Source organism: Mangifera indica, chromosome 4, assembly GCF_011075055.1.
Source record: "Mangifera indica cultivar Alphonso chromosome 4, CATAS_Mindica_2.1, whole genome shotgun sequence".
NCBI classification, from domain to species: Eukaryota; Viridiplantae; Streptophyta; class Magnoliopsida; order Sapindales; family Anacardiaceae; genus Mangifera; species Mangifera indica.
In genome coordinates, this window is record NC_058140.1 from 19,762,700 (window position 1) to 19,779,263 (window position 16,564).

The 16,564-nt window shown below is 33.5% G+C and overlaps 3 protein-coding genes across 4 annotated transcripts; 1 reads left to right on the forward strand and 2 right to left on the reverse strand.

The window, feature by feature from the left end:
* The first annotated feature begins 1,799 nt into the window (after positions 1 to 1,799).
* LOC123214920 (DNA polymerase alpha subunit B) lies at positions 1,800 to 6,127 on the forward strand. The gene is made up of 16 exons (XM_044634948.1): positions 1,800 to 1,958; positions 2,040 to 2,115; positions 2,316 to 2,447; positions 2,770 to 3,130; positions 3,222 to 3,317; positions 3,412 to 3,491; positions 3,579 to 3,654; positions 3,733 to 3,909; positions 4,374 to 4,478; positions 4,579 to 4,674; positions 4,762 to 4,854; positions 4,975 to 5,013; positions 5,109 to 5,150; positions 5,296 to 5,426; positions 5,539 to 5,665; positions 5,782 to 6,127. Exons 1-16 carry the CDS (start codon positions 1,883 to 1,885, stop codon positions 5,935 to 5,937), a joined length of 1,863 nt encoding a protein of 620 aa, XP_044490883.1. The 5' UTR covers positions 1,800 to 1,882; the 3' UTR covers positions 5,938 to 6,127.
* A 93-nt stretch (positions 6,128 to 6,220) lies between these two features.
* Positions 6,221 to 7,550, reverse strand: LOC123214924 (TLC domain-containing protein At5g14285-like). The gene has a single exon (XM_044634953.1). The coding sequence runs from the start codon at positions 7,194 to 7,196 to the stop codon at positions 6,447 to 6,449; it is 750 nt and encodes a 249-aa protein (XP_044490888.1). The 5' UTR covers positions 7,197 to 7,550; the 3' UTR covers positions 6,221 to 6,446.
* A 570-nt stretch (positions 7,551 to 8,120) lies between these two features.
* LOC123214923 (3-oxoacyl-[acyl-carrier-protein] reductase 4-like) lies at positions 8,121 to 12,128 on the reverse strand. Of its 2 annotated transcripts, none has more exons than XM_044634950.1 (11): positions 11,731 to 12,128; positions 11,168 to 11,313; positions 10,803 to 10,856; positions 10,330 to 10,410; positions 10,200 to 10,245; positions 10,026 to 10,120; positions 9,915 to 9,947; positions 9,549 to 9,683; positions 9,342 to 9,435; positions 8,864 to 8,946; positions 8,121 to 8,465 (listed from the first exon to the last, which is right to left on the reverse strand). In XM_044634950.1, the coding sequence occupies exons 1-11, from the start codon at positions 11,903 to 11,905 to the stop codon at positions 8,433 to 8,435; spliced, it is 975 nt and encodes a 324-aa protein (XP_044490885.1). In that variant the 5' UTR covers positions 11,906 to 12,128; the 3' UTR covers positions 8,121 to 8,432. The 2 variants fall into 2 exon arrangements, with proteins under 2 accessions (XP_044490885.1, XP_044490886.1); XM_044634951.1 differs by having other exon boundaries at positions 11,168 to 11,310; positions 11,731 to 12,080.
* Between the last annotated feature and the right edge of the window lie 4,436 nt (positions 12,129 to 16,564).

Sequence of the window (16,564 nt, forward strand, 5' to 3'; positions counted from 1 at the left end):
GGGGACTTTGACTCGGTCAAGGGGTCAGTCCGGGTCTCTACCATCCAGGTTTGTATGAGTAGTTATTAAAATGATATTTTAAGTAATTATATTAAAGTAATCATTAAATATAATATTTGAATTATTTTTATCAAAATTGATTTAGTAGCACACATTTTTATATTTATTAAGAAGTTGTTATAGTCATATCAATTGGGCTACATCGAATGAAAGTCCGATACGAAATACGAAAAAAAACATAGCACAAGATACTCAATTCAGTATTAAGAAGTTGTCAAGTTTGAGCATCAAAAGTTACAAAATAAATGAATGGAAATGTGACTCTTAGGATCCGTGTATTTGATTGAAAGATTTAAAAATTATCTTAGTAATTAATTTTTTATTATTTTCATTACTTTATTTTGTTTATAAAATAATAAAAGATTTCGATAATCTTTCATTATCGATAGTAATGTGACAGATAATATAAGAGATAATCTGATTATCAACTTCATCTTAAATATTAAAAAATTATCATGATAATCTTAATTATTATTTCTATTTTGTTCTTGCTTATTAAAATTTTAAAATAAAATTACCCTCAATTTTTAATTAAAATAATAAATAATACAAAAAATACCTCTTAATCTTTCGTATAATAAATAAAAAATATATTAATATTTTTTATTAATTCTAATCAAGTACAATAATTATTTATATATATCAATTTTATTAAATATAACCAAACATAATAAAAAATTTATACTTAACGACCTTCAAAGTAATTTATTTTTTAAGGTAAATTTCAATTTTAATAATAAAATATTTCTCGAACCAAACGTCTTATAATAATATATTATATGTTTACAATTACAAATAAATAATATATTCAATTCAATTTAAATATGTCTACAAGTTGAACTAGATCATACTTAATTTGATATGACTCATCATGTCGATCTATCACAAAACCAATGTTTACAATTACAGATAAATAATGTGTTCAGTTAGATTTAAACATGTCTATAAGTTAAATTAGGTCATACCTAATTTGACATGACTCATCACGTTAATCTATCACAGAGTCAAGGGCTAGGGCATGACCGATAACGCACAAGGTCGTGCACTCGTGCCTTCATGACTTTTTGGGGGTGTTTGGTTTGGGTAATATTTAATTACTAAAATAGAAAGATTACCTTAAAGATAGATTACTTAGAAGATTACTGGGTATAAATGATTACTATGTTTAATAAAATTTGATAGGTATAAATAATTATTGTGTTTGGTTAAAGGTAATAAAATATTACTAATAAATTATTTTACTTAAATGTCTTTGAATATAATTATTTTTAAATATTGTTTATATTATTTGTCATATTAATTAAAAATAAATTTATTTTTATCTCAAAAAATTAATAAATAATAATTTTTCTATAATAAACTCAAGATTACCCCAGTAATCTTTAAATACCTAAGGTGAAGGTGGTAATCAGATTACTATCTATATTATCTGTCACGTCAGTATTGATAATAGAAGATTACTGTAATATTTTATTACTAATAAATCAAACAAAAAAATAAAATATAAATTATTAAAGTAATCTTAAAAACCCTTAACCAAACGCACCATTTATGGTTAACCTGTCTGAAATTGACTGTTGCAAATTTTTGTCTGGATTTCAATAACATCTCATCATTTTGTTATATCCACGAGTCTATATATTCTACTAGGATATATCCGCTATATGAGTAGAGTGAAAGGGTATAATAGTAATGTTATAATGTTAAGTAAACCCGCCAAAAACACTGTGACCTTATAAATCTTCCCGCCATCTCTGGGTGGAGTTCTCAAGTTGAAGATAGAGAAACCCTAGAGTGAGAGAGATGGCGTTACTGTAGCGACATGGAGGACGAAATCAAAGCAGAATTCCAAAGGAACAATTTCGATTTCGAAGAGGAGGAAGAAGTCCTCAAGAAATGTAACTTTTTTTTTCCTTTATTTCATCGAGTTTCTTTCGTACTTGCAAAAACTAAAGCCGATTCTTCTATTCTTGTTCTAGGCCTTACTTTCTGTGTAAATTACGGCTTAAAGCCCTCTGATCTCGTCTCAAGCTGGGAGGTTTATTATCTTAACCGGTAATCTTTATTTTTTTCCCTATAATTTTATTTTACTATCTAAAAATTATCTTAATTTGGTCAAATGTTGTGAACTTTAAAATTGAACAAAATAAATGTGGGACATGGATTCTTGTTTCTTATAACTTTAATGTGTTTTGATTATTGTAAGGACGAAATTTTCATGTGTAGTGGTCGTTTAATGGGTTGATTTTGGGCAGGCAATTGGATGGATCCACGGTTAATAATGCTGAAATGGATGGTTTCATGCTGCATTTGCAAAATGAGCAGAAAGAAGCTGTCATTAAAGAGGAACCCAGTTTGCATATCTACTCAAGTAAAGATGTGGACATGTGAGCAGTTTGTGCAATTATTTTACTTGGTTTGTTTGTTAATTTGTCTATCTGTGTGAATATTTTGTGGATGTCTGAGGAATGAATTAGGTGATATGAAATACACAAACTTTGCATTCTATTTAGTTGACAAATGTATTCAACTTCTTGTTCTTCAGAAATTTGGAGCTTTGAATTTGTATTATGAATAATTTCACTTTTGTTATTGGGTTGTCATAGCCAAGATTGCGCAGCTCTTTTAGTGAACAGCAGTTATTTGCAGATTTGAGTTCTTCTCAGTTAATTTCCTATAATGTGAAAGAATGATGGACCTATTATGTAGGATTTTGAATGATGACGATGAGCATATAACAGAAGATATTTTGGGAACTCCTACAGAAAAGTCTTACAAGTTCTATTCAGAACCATTAGATTCAACACATAAAGCTAATGGGAGAGGTTATTCTTCTGGGAAACCGTCAAAACATGTGACACCCTTTGGGCAACGGACAGATAAATTTGTGGTTAAATTCAACATCAATAATCTGCCCGATACAGAGAATAGAAGTATTGAAAATGATCATGAGAACACTGAGGATGACATCATTAAAAGGGTTCGACCCCACAAGCAATGTTCCTTGATCATTCAAGGATCAGGACCAGAACCAGGCTGCAGGTTCATGTATGATAGAATTGAAGACAGGGTATTTGATGCTTCTTATGGATATTAAAACAATTTTTTTTCCTTTTACCTTCATATATGTATTGCATTTACACAGTTTCTTGGCTATGTAGTTTAATGCTCTTGAAAATCGCATTAGAAAGCATTCAAATGCACTTGTTGCCTCTGGCTTGTATGAGGAACCAACAGACCCAACAGTTGCTTCACAGGTAGTATTTATGCTGCATCAATGGTTCTCTCTCTCTTTTTATTTGGTGCATGCTATATAAAGCTCTATGCATCTAATAAAATTTATTGCTTCAGAGAGGAGTATTTGCTGTTGGAATGATCTGTTGTGATGGGGAGGGTCAGTTGAATGACAAGTCCGTCTTGCTACAAAGCAGGTAAGGTTTTTGGCCACATGATAAAAAGGACTTACAGTATCATATTTAGATGTACAGGCCTAAGTAGGTATTGTTGTGTTTTGGCAGTGTTGAACACTCTGGAGGACAGCGCATTCGTCTAGACTTACATAAATTGGGTCAGTTTTCCCTCTTCCCTGGCCAGGTAAAAACTAATTAAGATATAGAACTTGATCCATCTTTGGAAATTCTAAATTAAATTGAAGAAATTGTATTTCAACAGGTTGTAGGCGTTGAGGGGCATAACCCAAGTGGACACTGTTTTATTGCATCCAAACTGGTAGATTCTATTCCTTTTCCTGCTGCTGTGGATGTCAGTTTGCATCCAGCAAAGAAGCAAGCTTTAGATGAGGAGATACAATCAACTGATTTGACCTTGGAGGCGAAAGAAATATCAATGGTATGCTAGCTTGTCCTCTATTTCATTAACATATTGAAATAATGCTGTTTTTTCATGCTAAACTGTAAATGTCACTTCATCTACTGTTGTCATGTTTGGCTTTTCCATAAATGCATGTTAACATGCCTAAAACAAACAAGATTAGAGCTCTTAGAATTTGAAGAATTTAAGACTAAATGATAAGTTTATGACTATGTAGAAATGTTTAGGAATGATAAGATCAGTGTGTTCAGGGCCCTTTCAAAGTGTAGGGTTTTGAAGACAGTCCTGAAAATGTATGAAATCATTGTCTGACAGATCATTTTTCACTACTAAGGCAGAGTTTTCTGGCAGCCTGCCTAGTGGGGTTTGAGTTTTAAGCTTTTAGCAACAAAAAAAAAAAAAAAAATCAACTGAAACATGGTTCTCTTTAATGTTAGCCTTGCGGATACTTAACAGTTTTTTTTTTTTTTTTTTTGACATAGATCATTGCATCAGGCCCTTTTACCACAACAGACAACCTTTTTTTCGAACCTCTGAAGGAACTGCTGGCATATGCAAGAAGAAAGCAACCACAGCTGCTTATGCTGGTATGAATTCATCATTAATTAAATGATAGACTGTCTAAAGAATATTGCTGTATTGACTTACTACAGAAATTTAGCCTTATGTCTTACTGACTTTCTTCAGTTGGGCCCATTTGTTGATGCTGAGCATTCACACATTAAGAAAGGAACTATAGACACGAGCTATGATGAAGTATTTCACCTGGAAATTCTCAGAAGGGTATTTGCAAAAGAATGATGGTGTATTTGATTTAGGAAAAGACGATTTATGTTTGTTTAATCTCATTCTCTGTTTTGTATTATTCAGTTGCAAGATTATGTGGAGTATATGGGTTCTGAAGTACGCGTAATTCTTGTGCCATCTATTCGGGATTCTAATCATGACTTCGTTTTCCCTCAGGTGATCATATTGAAGAGTAAAGAATAAAATATAAATATATCATATTCTCTCTTTTTTATTTTAGTTTATTGGAATAGTATTTTATATGCAATATTGATATTGAAATAATACGTTATGCAGCCTGCTTTTGATATTCATCCACCTGATCTCAAATATCAGGTATGTGATTTCATACTCAGTTCTTTGAAATTGTGGATACTTCCAGGTCATTTCCCATTTCTTATATTCTCAAATCTTATGTGGTTGCTGTCCAGATAACCAGTATTACAAATCCAGGAATGTTCGAAGCAAATCAGGTAATAACAGTTATCATGTTCCGAAACCTTAATTTACATTATTTGTAGTGACTCAGATCTGTACTGGTTCTGGTTGCATTTTTAAAGGCTATCTGGATATTGATAATAATAATGAGTATTTTCCATTAATGGCTTGGGGTTACAGGTCAAAGTAGGTTGTTGTACTGTGGATATCCTTAAACAGCTTAGTGGAGAGGAGATGTCCAGAATTCCCAAAGATGGAACAAATAGTGATCGAATGAGTAGGCTGGCAAACCATGTTCTTAACCAGCGAAGGCATGTCTTACTATTTTTTATCTCTGTGGAAATTTATGTTCTCATATTACTGATGGTTCCTACGGCTAGAGTTATTCCAAGTGTTTTAACTAACCTTTGAATTTCAAAACAGCTTTTATCCTTTATATCCACCGGCAGAAGGCATTCCATTGGATTTTTCACTTGCTCCTGAAGCTCTTAATGTCACTTCAATTCCAGAAATTATTATTCTACCTTCAGACATGAAATACTTTGTTAAGGTTAGTATTTGAGCAAAGTACCTCAATCTCTCTCAGCTCTGACTTCATTTTGAAGAAGGAACATACGGCTTTTTGTGTAGTCAGATATGTAATTTAATTCCCTTGTTGAAGCACAGGTGTTGTCCCTTGGAGGAAATGAAGGGGAAGAGCAAAAGAAGTGCATCTGCATAAATCCAGGAAGACTGGCCAAGGGAGAAGGTGGAGGTACCTTTGCAGAGCTTAACTACCATGGAAGTCCTGACATGATGAATGCTTCAATTATTGGCATATAATTAATTGGCCCTATTTCAATACATGCTTCTATGTTTCAAACAAGGGTGGTGTGGGGCGTGCAGGTAGAAATACACCAAACCAAACCAGAATATTGCCACATTTTAATCATGAGAGGGGGACCTGTACTCATGCTTCTGCTAACATTTGATTGATTATAAATTATACAGCATATTATAATTATTTGAGCTACTCCAAGACCAAACACCATCATTCAATTTACTTCTTTGGTGCCTGTAATGATACTCTGCATTAGAAGAGCCAAGTAACAACATGGAGTCAGAATTAAAAACCTGTCAGGTACATGTCTACATAAAGGACACCTGAATATATTTCTGTGTATTAAATATAATACAGAGGAATGGTACAGACAAATTGATGAATTATTATATGATAAATCATTCAGTTACATATTAACATATTGAATTATTTGTACAGTTAATACTCAACTACATGTTTGAGCTGATAGCAAGCTCCTTGGCTACAGGGTTTCAGGAAGGTGTCTTAAATTCTACTTCACTTTCTTTGCAGCTCTGTTACTCTTTTCCCGGTACCAATCCATCCAATGATTAAGAATCCACAAAATGCTAAGCGCAATGGCACTGATGGTTACAATCATCCAAGAAACCCACGCCCACTTTGGAATCAGACCATCAGCTGCCCCACTAATGTAAAACACCCCCATCTTGTACACAAACAGAGGTCCAAGAACCCCTCTAACCACAGAATAGAATACATAAAATGGCAGAGATAAAATTTCATACAATTTTGCGAAAGCAGCTACTTCAGCTTTCCGGAACCTTGCAAGACTCCATACATTCTGAAAGGGACTCGTAATTTCAGCTAGAATAAGAAGTATGAGAATTGCAAATGCCCCGTGACGAACCATGTAACGACAAGTGACAATTACGTATAGGGTAACTAAATGGTGGAGAATGAAGAGAATATCACGAGGCTCGAAGATTAAGTAGTGAAGAAGGTCCATTAAGAAGTAACCGATGCTGAATTCAAGAACAGTGTTCTGAGAAGTGGTGTTTGGAGAAGCTAAATTTCGGAAGTTTGTTTGAGTGCTTAGTATGGCAGAGGTGGCGATGACAACAGCAGGTGTGCCATGAGCTAGAGAGAGGAAGCAACTTGAAGCTGCTGCTCGTTGTTTCGGACCCCAACTGCGGAAGATTAAAAAGTAAGCCAAGAGATAAACAAAAGAAAAGAGGATGAAGAACGATGGGGCAGTTGGGCCACATAAAAAAACGGCTGCCATGGAAAGCCGCTGCAGGAGGAAGTACTGACCTAGGGAGAGGAGAAAATTCAAAAAATTATACAGCAGTTGAAGCTTTGAGAGAAGAGAAAGGATAATTTATTATCAGATACAAATTTCATAAGCAAATATCAAGTATAACATAAGAAAGACAGGCGTTTGATTAAAGAGAAAGGAGACGATTGGTGGAGAAGATTGATGCTTCAAGTATAACATAAGTAAAGTGAAACGTGAACGCGATATTTTTATATTTTTATATTTTTTTATTTTGTTCACCAGAATATTCGGATTTTTTTCAGCAGCTCCGTCTAAGCTGTCTTTACGTACAAACTTAGCGTAAAAAATAAAATTATTTTCAAATATAATCCAATAGTATCTTTAACAAAACGGCGATATCTAAGTCCATCAGCGACAGACAGATAAAAAATCCAAGCTGATCAGTGATGTCTTTTTTCAGTTGTATTAGTCTAAAACCTGTATTTTATTTTCGTCACCATCACAAAAAAGTAATATGACCAAATAATCCACAAATTATTTCAATTTTAATGAATATTAATAGCTCATGAGATGCAAACAAATCATCATTTCTCCATCTCCATTACGGCTGGATAGTTCTGTACTCAATTTGATTTGAGTCAAAATTCAATTAAAACATCAACTCAATAATTTGATTTAAGTTCAATTCAAATCTTTCTCTAACAATATCATTTATCTTATTAGTAAAACTATTTACCTCACTAACAATACTTTATCCTGCTGATCAATTCATTTTGTCAACAACTCTCTAATAATATTTTAGATCAGTTTGAATAAACTTGAACTAGTCATTATAGATTCGAGCCAGCCCATGCCCTAGTCTGCATAGGAGAAATGCACATTATTTATCTATTCTTAAACAAGACATCCACCTTAAGACAAACAAGCAACTTCCAGAAATGCCATCCTTGATATGACATGACAGCATGAATTGCATTTTGGAATCTAACAAAGTGAATAAGATAGCAGTATGAATCATCCCAAAAACTACATTTCCCCATTGCCAAATGAAGCCACAACGACGACTGTGACATGCTTGAATAAAATTCTTTCTAAACTTGTCTGAGTGGTTTATTATGCAACAACATTAAGTCAAAACTGCCTGAATGAAGAGTACACCAAATCAGTTCTAACCAGTTGATCTGTAATTTGAGAGTTAGCAATTAAACTCTGAAACTTAACCAGAAGCGGTGTGCAATTGACCTACATAACCATTCCCCCATCGATGGTGAGCACCTGCATGAAAACAGTATCAAACTGAGCAACCAGGGCATGACACAGGGTGAAGGTAAAATAAATGACAAAAAAGAGTTTGCCTATGAGAAGGCCTGTAAAATGAATGGCGAAATTTCAAGAAAAGTCGAAACAAAGAACTGCTAAAAATTAAGGTGCATTTCTCTTTATGTGAAACAATTCCTGTTACACAATAATTTAAAGTTTTTCATTGGAGAAGTCCATGATTTAGAACCAGTTCACAAACAAGACAAGCCATATCATGCACAAAAGATGTCCTAGTAATGGTAAGAAATAGATTAATCAATAGTACTTGTAGCCCTTGTGACAGCGAAACCCATGAAGGTCGCCAAATGAATTTTAGAGTAAAATAAGACAACATAATAAAATAAATTTTATACCTGTCCAGTCATGTAACCAGCAGCTGGGTTGAGGGCCAAGAATTCTACCAGTCCAGCAACTTCATCTGGTTGGCCATATCTTCCTGAATGCAGAATAAATATTAGTGATGATCATGATTACAAGTTCTCCTTTTTTATTTTGCTCAACATTTTTTAAATTTTGAATTATTTTGTTATTATTCTGTTCAACTTAACAAATACTGAAACAGTTCACCATAAGAACTACAGAAATGTATTTTATATGAATACTATCAAGAACCAGCAAAATTGGTGTCTTCCAATAAATTGCACGATTGGCATCCACTACTCATGATGAATGATAAAGATTGTCAAGTTCAATTAAGAGAATAAAACTTTAAATCCAGTAAAATAATGCACCATGTACATTTCAGTAAGTAAATGTAGGGCCACATACACACAAAGAATGAATGAGAATATTAAACAGAAAAAAATCTAGCTTGCACCAAAAAACTCTCACCTAAGGGGATTGTCTCTAAGATCTTCTTCTCAATGTCTTCCCCAAGTTTGGCAGTCATATCAGATGCAATGAATCCTGGCGCAACAGCATTGACCTGGAAAACACAACCCAGTAAAAGCAAATCTTATACATGGGTATCAGCTGCAGGAATGATCAGGATGTGTCTGATCAATGGAACACAATTCTTAAGAACTCTACACTACTCACATTAATGTTTCTGCTTGCATATTCCTTTGCAACTGTCTTTGTCAGGCCAATAACTCCTGCCTTTGCAGCACTGTAATTGGCTTGGCCAATATTCCCAACCAGACCAACAACTGATGCTATATTGATTATCCTTCCCTGTAGATTCAGAATTTACTGAGATGAAAATTTTATGGTAAATCACAACTTATTCCTCACAAAGATTCATTTAAGTTTTTCTGCATCTGTAATTCTTGAATTTGAATAAAAGAAGAAAAGTCTCAAGCCAGCACACCATAGCTCCATTGGCTCATTTGCAAGCACAAAATTCAATCCCAGCCTAATAGAGGAACAAATGAATAAGTAATCCAACAGGGGCAAGCCATATACCTTTCTCTTCTTCATCATGATTTTGGCTGCTGCCTGTAAAGGATAAACTTCCTCAGTTCCAACAAACTTAAGCACCCAATAGATAAGTAGTTAGACATTACACATGCACACCTGTGTACAGAGGAATACACCAGTAAGATTCAGATCAATAACCTCCTGCCATTGTGATTTCTTCATTCTCATCAACAGGGTATCCCTGGTGATTCCTGAAACAATGGTAAATAATTTAGTAGACCTGATTGAAATCTCTAACTAAGAAGGTACAGGGTAAGTGTTTCTAATAACCTGCATTGTTAATTAATATGTCAATGGTACCCCATGCATCAGTGGCCTGCAGTATTAACAATTGTGAGAATAACAAAATCAAAGAAAAGTGTTAAGACAAACTTGATATGCGAAGAAAATATTTGTTTACAGTTTTGATCATTGATTCCACATCATCTTCTTTTGAAACATCCCCACCGAAAGTAAGTGCCTGACCACCACATGCCTCAATCTACAAAATAAAATATTGTTAACACAAACTGCCACCAGTCCTTTCAGTCAAGCAGGAAGATCTGACAAGATCCAGTTATGCCAGAAAAACTTGAGAGATGAACAACTGAAGAACAGGGACAGGAAGAGAAAAACTTAGACCAAGAAACTTAGTGAAATACCAACTTTGCCAATTTCATCTTCAAAATAGTAAAAGTTACATTATAATAGATTTTAAGAGTGAACTTAGAACGTTAGATGACAACATTAAGACAAAAGAGAACTTGACAATTAAAGCCCCATCACTTCTAGAAGTATGAAAGCAGACAAAATGCATGGAACCAAACACAATTATTCCCAAATAATGAGCTATATATTTTTTCTTAGACACAAAGAATAAAAATAAAAAATCACCTTTTTGCAAACTTCTTCAGCTTCCTTTGATGACCTAGCATAATTTACCAGGACCTGTTTAAAGACAAAAACAATGGCATTCACTTTTTGCTGAATCAAAAGGTAAATGAAAAAATATTTACATAATTCACTAGGAACTTCTTAATATCATCATTAACAAGAATCATGCAGAAAATACTTCAAGGTGCTGAATGAATGCCCCTACTCAAGACTCCAGACTCCACCCATGCTAGGTTAGTTGGTGGTCGATTTATCATAAAGCGTCCTACTTCTTGTTTATTATTGAGAGGACAAAAGCAACGCTCTTTGCAAATGCCTTCACATGAATCATGAGACAGGCCTGGTTTAACTAAAAATTCACTAACCTTGCAACCTGCTTTCCCTAGGGACAATGCAATTGCTCTGCCAATTCCTCTGGAGGCTCCAGTAACTACAGCTACAGGAGCTTCCACATTTTGAGTTGAATGAGTACTTGCTTGTTCAACAGTGGCAACCAGAGCTCTTACTCCTGCTGACGCAATTACAGCCAAATCAAATCAACGTTAATACAAATCAATAATGGACTCAAACCACACCTTTCTGTTGCCACTAATAGCTTATTCACAAACAGATATAAGAACAATGACACTTAAATCATGTTGATGTATTCAATAAGTATTTCTCACATACCAAAAACTATTATAATATCTGTGACAACTAGTGACTACAAGACTGGCACACAATTTCACTCAAAATTAGAAATTTCAGATTAACATGTTTCGATCACATTAAAATCAATTTCAAATATGCTCACTCGAGTGCCTAGTAGATCAGAAAATAAACACTTAACATTACTTCCATGGATAAAACCAGTTGAATTTTCACTTTCATTAGATAAATCTAAGCAATACATTGAGAACATCGATAACAGAAACAAGAACAACGGTACCAGAAGAAGTGAATGAGCGGCTGCTGCCACGTCTACACTGAAGCCTAACGCAAGGCCGAGATGGAGCCTGAACAGGAGACCATTGGCGAAACTGACCAAGTTTTTGATCGGAAAGCTTGGCAGAAATTGCGGCGGATTTGAAGGTAACAACGTTGGATCCGGCAACGGCAGCCATGAGAGGTCCTCTGGAGACTCCGCGAAGCAATAGAATCGAAGGTAAAAGAGAAGCCAGAAATGACAATGAGGCTTTGCTTCCGGCGCTTTTATAAAGCAAAAACAGAGAAAATGTTTTTCGTGTCTTCGCTTAGGAAACTCCGGAGACTGACAGTGTGGCGGTGGAAACGAAGAACGTGTGACTTTTGCGTAGCCCTTTGGTGGAAAGTGATTCACTTTGAGTCTAGTTTTTTCAAATAATTACTATGCGGCCATTAAGTTCAGTAGAGCATTGTTTCTAGTACGGCAAAATTGTAATTTAATTGATGATTAGGAAGTTTTTCGGAATCTCAGAAATTAATAGGAAACAAAATTAGTTGATCTGCTCAACTAAACGCCGTGGTTTTTTTTTTTTTAATAATTTGGGGATTAAATTTGCTCCAAACTCAAAACTAACCTGTTATATAATTAATAATAAATTTAAAAATATAACTCTCCTATGAGTATTGTTTAGTTGAAGTTTGATTTAATGAACTATACATAAAGTTTGAATTCGACAAATTTAGATATTGTTAGCCAAAGCCGAGATTTAAGTTTGACATAAAAAATTAAGTTATTGCTAAAAATTTTTTGAATATTTTGTATTTATGTCTCGAGTTTGATTGAGTCTCAGTCAAACCATTAATTGCTAGGGTTCCAACGGTTAGTTTGAGGTTTATTCTGATTTAGGTTTTAAATACATATTTATAGACTTATCTATTATTTACATATTTAATGTTACAAGTTTAAGTGAGTAAGCATAAAATTTTAAATTTTTAAAAATATATTTATACTATATTTAAACAAAATCATAAGTTTCCGGCGCTCACCAAAATGAGCAATAATGTGTTTGGCTTAAGCAATAATGTTACAAAGTAACATATTTATACTATATTTAATATTACCGAATACGATTTTAAGAGAGTAAATACAAAATTTTAAACTTTAAAAAATGTATATATATTATATTTAAACAGGATCATAAGTTCCCGAGCTCACCGAAACGAGCTACAATGTGTTTGGCTTCACATCCTAAGTGATCTATAATAAAAATAAGAACAATGTGTTTGGCATAATAATATTCCTAGATGATCTACAATAACAATGACAAAAACTAATAACCTATCACTATTTGAATTGATATTTACTCCATATCAATTCGTAGAAAAACTTAACTTCACGGTAACAAAAGCATGGATCACAACAAGGAGCAGCCGCGTCCTCTCCTTCCCATTGTCCTCCCTTCCAATTTTTCAAACAGTCACACCTCCTTACATTGAAACATTTTTCTTCCTTTTCAATATCAACTGTTATCATATTACGAATCCACATCCACCGAAATTTCTTTCTTATTTTCTCCCTAAACTCTTGGGTTCTAAACCTCTTCAAAGAAGCTAAGAGCTTCAACCCATATTCTTTCGACTTGTCTCCCGAACATATAAGAATGATACTGTAAACATAACTCGCCTCAATATGTCCTTTATCTAAAGCTCTCTTCAAGCAATTCAATCCATAATCTATATTCGACTTGCTGAAGTATTCATACACACCTAGTCTGAATAACCATTCTGGGTTCCCACTTTCTTCGCAGCGCTTCAAGAATCCGGAGACTTTTTCATATTCCAGCCATCAAACTTATCCACGGATGCCTTCTCGAAAACAGAATCATCCTCTGATAATTGGAGGAGATATTTGCAACTCAACTTGACATTGAAAAGATCAGTCAATGACTCTGAGGCAATGAGAGCAAGAATCATTGTAATCAACTCTTTTGGAAGGGATTCTATGGACATACCATCTGTCTTTCCACGTTTTGCAGTTGGCTTCAACATTTTGCTGCTGCTGCTGCTTTTTTTTCCTGGAGCCATTAAATTAAAACCTGCAATAAATTTGATAAACATAAGACACAGCGCTGATACTTAATATATACAGGAGGTCGGTGAGATTTATATTTGCATAAGGAAATCGCAATAGGTGCCTTTTTATATATTATTTGGTATTCATGCATGACAGACAGGGGCAATCTTCCTTCTTTGTCCTGGAGTGGTATTCTGAAATAGGCAGGCTAATAATTACGACTCAAACAACAAAATCCAACGTTCATTAACGAATGGGAAGCAAATAAATACATTGTCGGATTTTTATTACCTAAAACAACCTATTTACATTTTTAAGGAAAAAAATCCCTGTTCTTAAAGAATTTGTGAATCACACGACATCAATTCTGGATATGGATACCAATTTGAACATCTTCAGGGGGTTGTGTCAGCCCGATGCTTGGCATGGACCAACCCTTTTCGAAAAAACACAGTCCATAGGTTGTGCGGGTTCTGATACGGGGTCTTAGGGTTTGCCCTACAGATCAATCCGACAAGGTTTGAAAAATTAAGAATTCACGAAAGCACGGTCAAGGGGGTTTTGGCCCATGCCTTCGCCTTGCCATATCGTGGTTCGGCATAACCGGCCAGACCTATATTTTGATAGATCATGTGTATTTACAAATACACGTAATATTACTCAAATACAATAAAACAATGTATATTTATAATGAATATTAAATTACTTATTAAAAAAAAAAGAATACCAATTTGTATTAATGATTATATGTTATCATATGATTAAATATTATTTGATTTTTAATTTATTATCATTAGTATCCAGTTTGGTAATCATTATAAATGCATATAACATTACTCAAATACAATAAAACTATGGACACTTATAATGAGTAACAATTTGGATGTCAATGATATGTTATTTTATTCTTAATTTAAAATCACTCAATCATATAATAACACAATGTTATTGATAGCCAAATTTGATGTTCATTATATCTGCATATAACCTTGCTAAAATATAATAAAACTGTGTGCAATCATAATGAGTAACAATTTAAATGTCAGTAATGATGTGTCACTATATGATTGAGTGTTATTTTATCCTTAATTTAAAATCATACAATCATATTATCATACAATAGCAGTGGTACACAAATTGATAATTATTATAAATGCATATAACATTATTCAAAGACAATAAAACTATATACAATTATAATGAGTAACAATTTATTTGTCAATGATAATGTGTCAATGTCACTATTTGATTGAATGTTATTATATTCTTAATTCAAAATTATATAATTATATGATGATACATTATTATTTGTACCCAAATTATTGTATGATATTATTCAAATATAATAAAATTATGTGTACTTATAATAAATATCAATTTGTGTAATAATGATGATGTGTCATCATTTGATTAAGTGTTGTCTTATCATTTATTAAAAAACACATAATTATTTGATAAATATTATCATTTGTACTGAAATTGGTACTCATTATAAAAACACATAGTATTGCTCTTTTAAATAAATAAATAGCAAATTTAGGGTTTGACTCAAATTGAGTTAGTTTAGTGTCGAAATCCGACTTGACTTGAATTTAAATTGAATTCGAATTAGAAAGGTAGGTTTGTTTTTGTAAAACCGAGCCAAACTCGAATTAAAGAAATTCGACTAAGTATGACTCATGAGCTGAGGAATGATTTGATTCGTTTGAACTTGGTTTATAGGTCAGTTTTGATTATATAAAACAATTATCAAAACAACATTATTTTATCTATTATTGGGTAGAACAATATTATTTTGTAAATGAATCACAAAATTAGATCATAAATTTGAGTCATGAACTCGAATCAAATCAAGTTGACATATTTTTTGTTTAAATTGAATTCAAATTACTTTTAATTTTGATATATCGAACTCAAACTAAACTTAAATTCAAGTCGAGAAGTGTTTGACCCAATTCAATTTGCATCCATGCCTAAGCAAATTGCTTCCCATGGCTACGTTCGGTGGCCCACAGAGCAAACTTTAACTAGTGAAAAGGTTTGAGTTCTATTTAGTGATTATAACCCTTTTGATTAGCTATGAGGAACTTCAAAACCATTCAACAAAGGAGACATTCGTACTGTTTATGCCAAATAATTTGGTAGGAGAAGGCATTCCCACAATGATCATTCTCCCTCTCCCTCTCCAAACATTAGAAATTATTTTATTGCCATTGGACTACTGAGACCCACGCTTCTGAAACCACTGATGTAGAACTAGCATTTCTCTCTCCCTTTCTCACTTAGTAAACCGCTAGAATGATTCATAAGTCACTGAGGAAAACCCAAAACAAAGAATATGATTGAAACAGTCGAAGCATATAGAAATTATTTAACCAGATTTTGGTTTGCGCATTGTGATCGTTTGACTTAACAGCTGATTGCAATAAATGGGCTAGCTCTTAGCTCACCCAAACCTCAAATGGGGATTTTGAACGGGTTCTTGCCTGAAGTCTTGACAGCATAGATAAAAAGAATAGAATTAAATGCAATCAAGCATCCAGCATTCATCATAAATCAAGTTACCCTACCAAGATCAGAGAAATTAATTGTAAATTGGAGCTTGGTATGAGCTCCTTAATGTCTTCCCCACTGGATGCACGCGAAAAAGAAACCAGTATGTTGATTTATATATTCCCTGGACCTGCACTCCACAAACTGACCAGTTCTTTTAAAAACAAATTGTTAGGAACCCAGCACCGTTCCGATTCCAAACCAAATTCAACCAAGCAATTGACAGCAAAAA

Coding starts and splice junctions, on each gene's coding strand:
- LOC123214924 (XM_044634953.1), bottom strand. CDS start 7,196: ATGGCAGCCGTTTTTTTATGTGGCCCAACTGCCCCATCGTTCTTCATC.
- LOC123214923 (XM_044634950.1), bottom strand. CDS start 11,905: ATGGCTGCCGTTGCCGGATCCAACGTTGTTACCTTCAAATCCGCCGCA. Junction 10,857..11,167: donor TAGGGAAAGCAGGTTGCAAG/GTTAGTGAATTT, acceptor GTCTTTAAACAG/GTCCTGGTAAATTATGCTAG. Junction 10,246..10,329: donor TGGAATCAATGATCAAAACT/GTAAACAAATAT, acceptor TTAATACTGCAG/GCCACTGATGCATGGGGTAC.
- LOC123214920 (XM_044634948.1), top strand. CDS start 1,883: ATGGAGGACGAAATCAAAGCAGAATTCCAAAGGAACAATTTCGATTTC. Junction 3,318..3,411: donor ACCCAACAGTTGCTTCACAG/GTAGTATTTATG, acceptor TTATTGCTTCAG/AGAGGAGTATTTGCTGTTGG. Junction 3,910..4,373: donor AGGCGAAAGAAATATCAATG/GTATGCTAGCTT, acceptor TTTTTGACATAG/ATCATTGCATCAGGCCCTTT.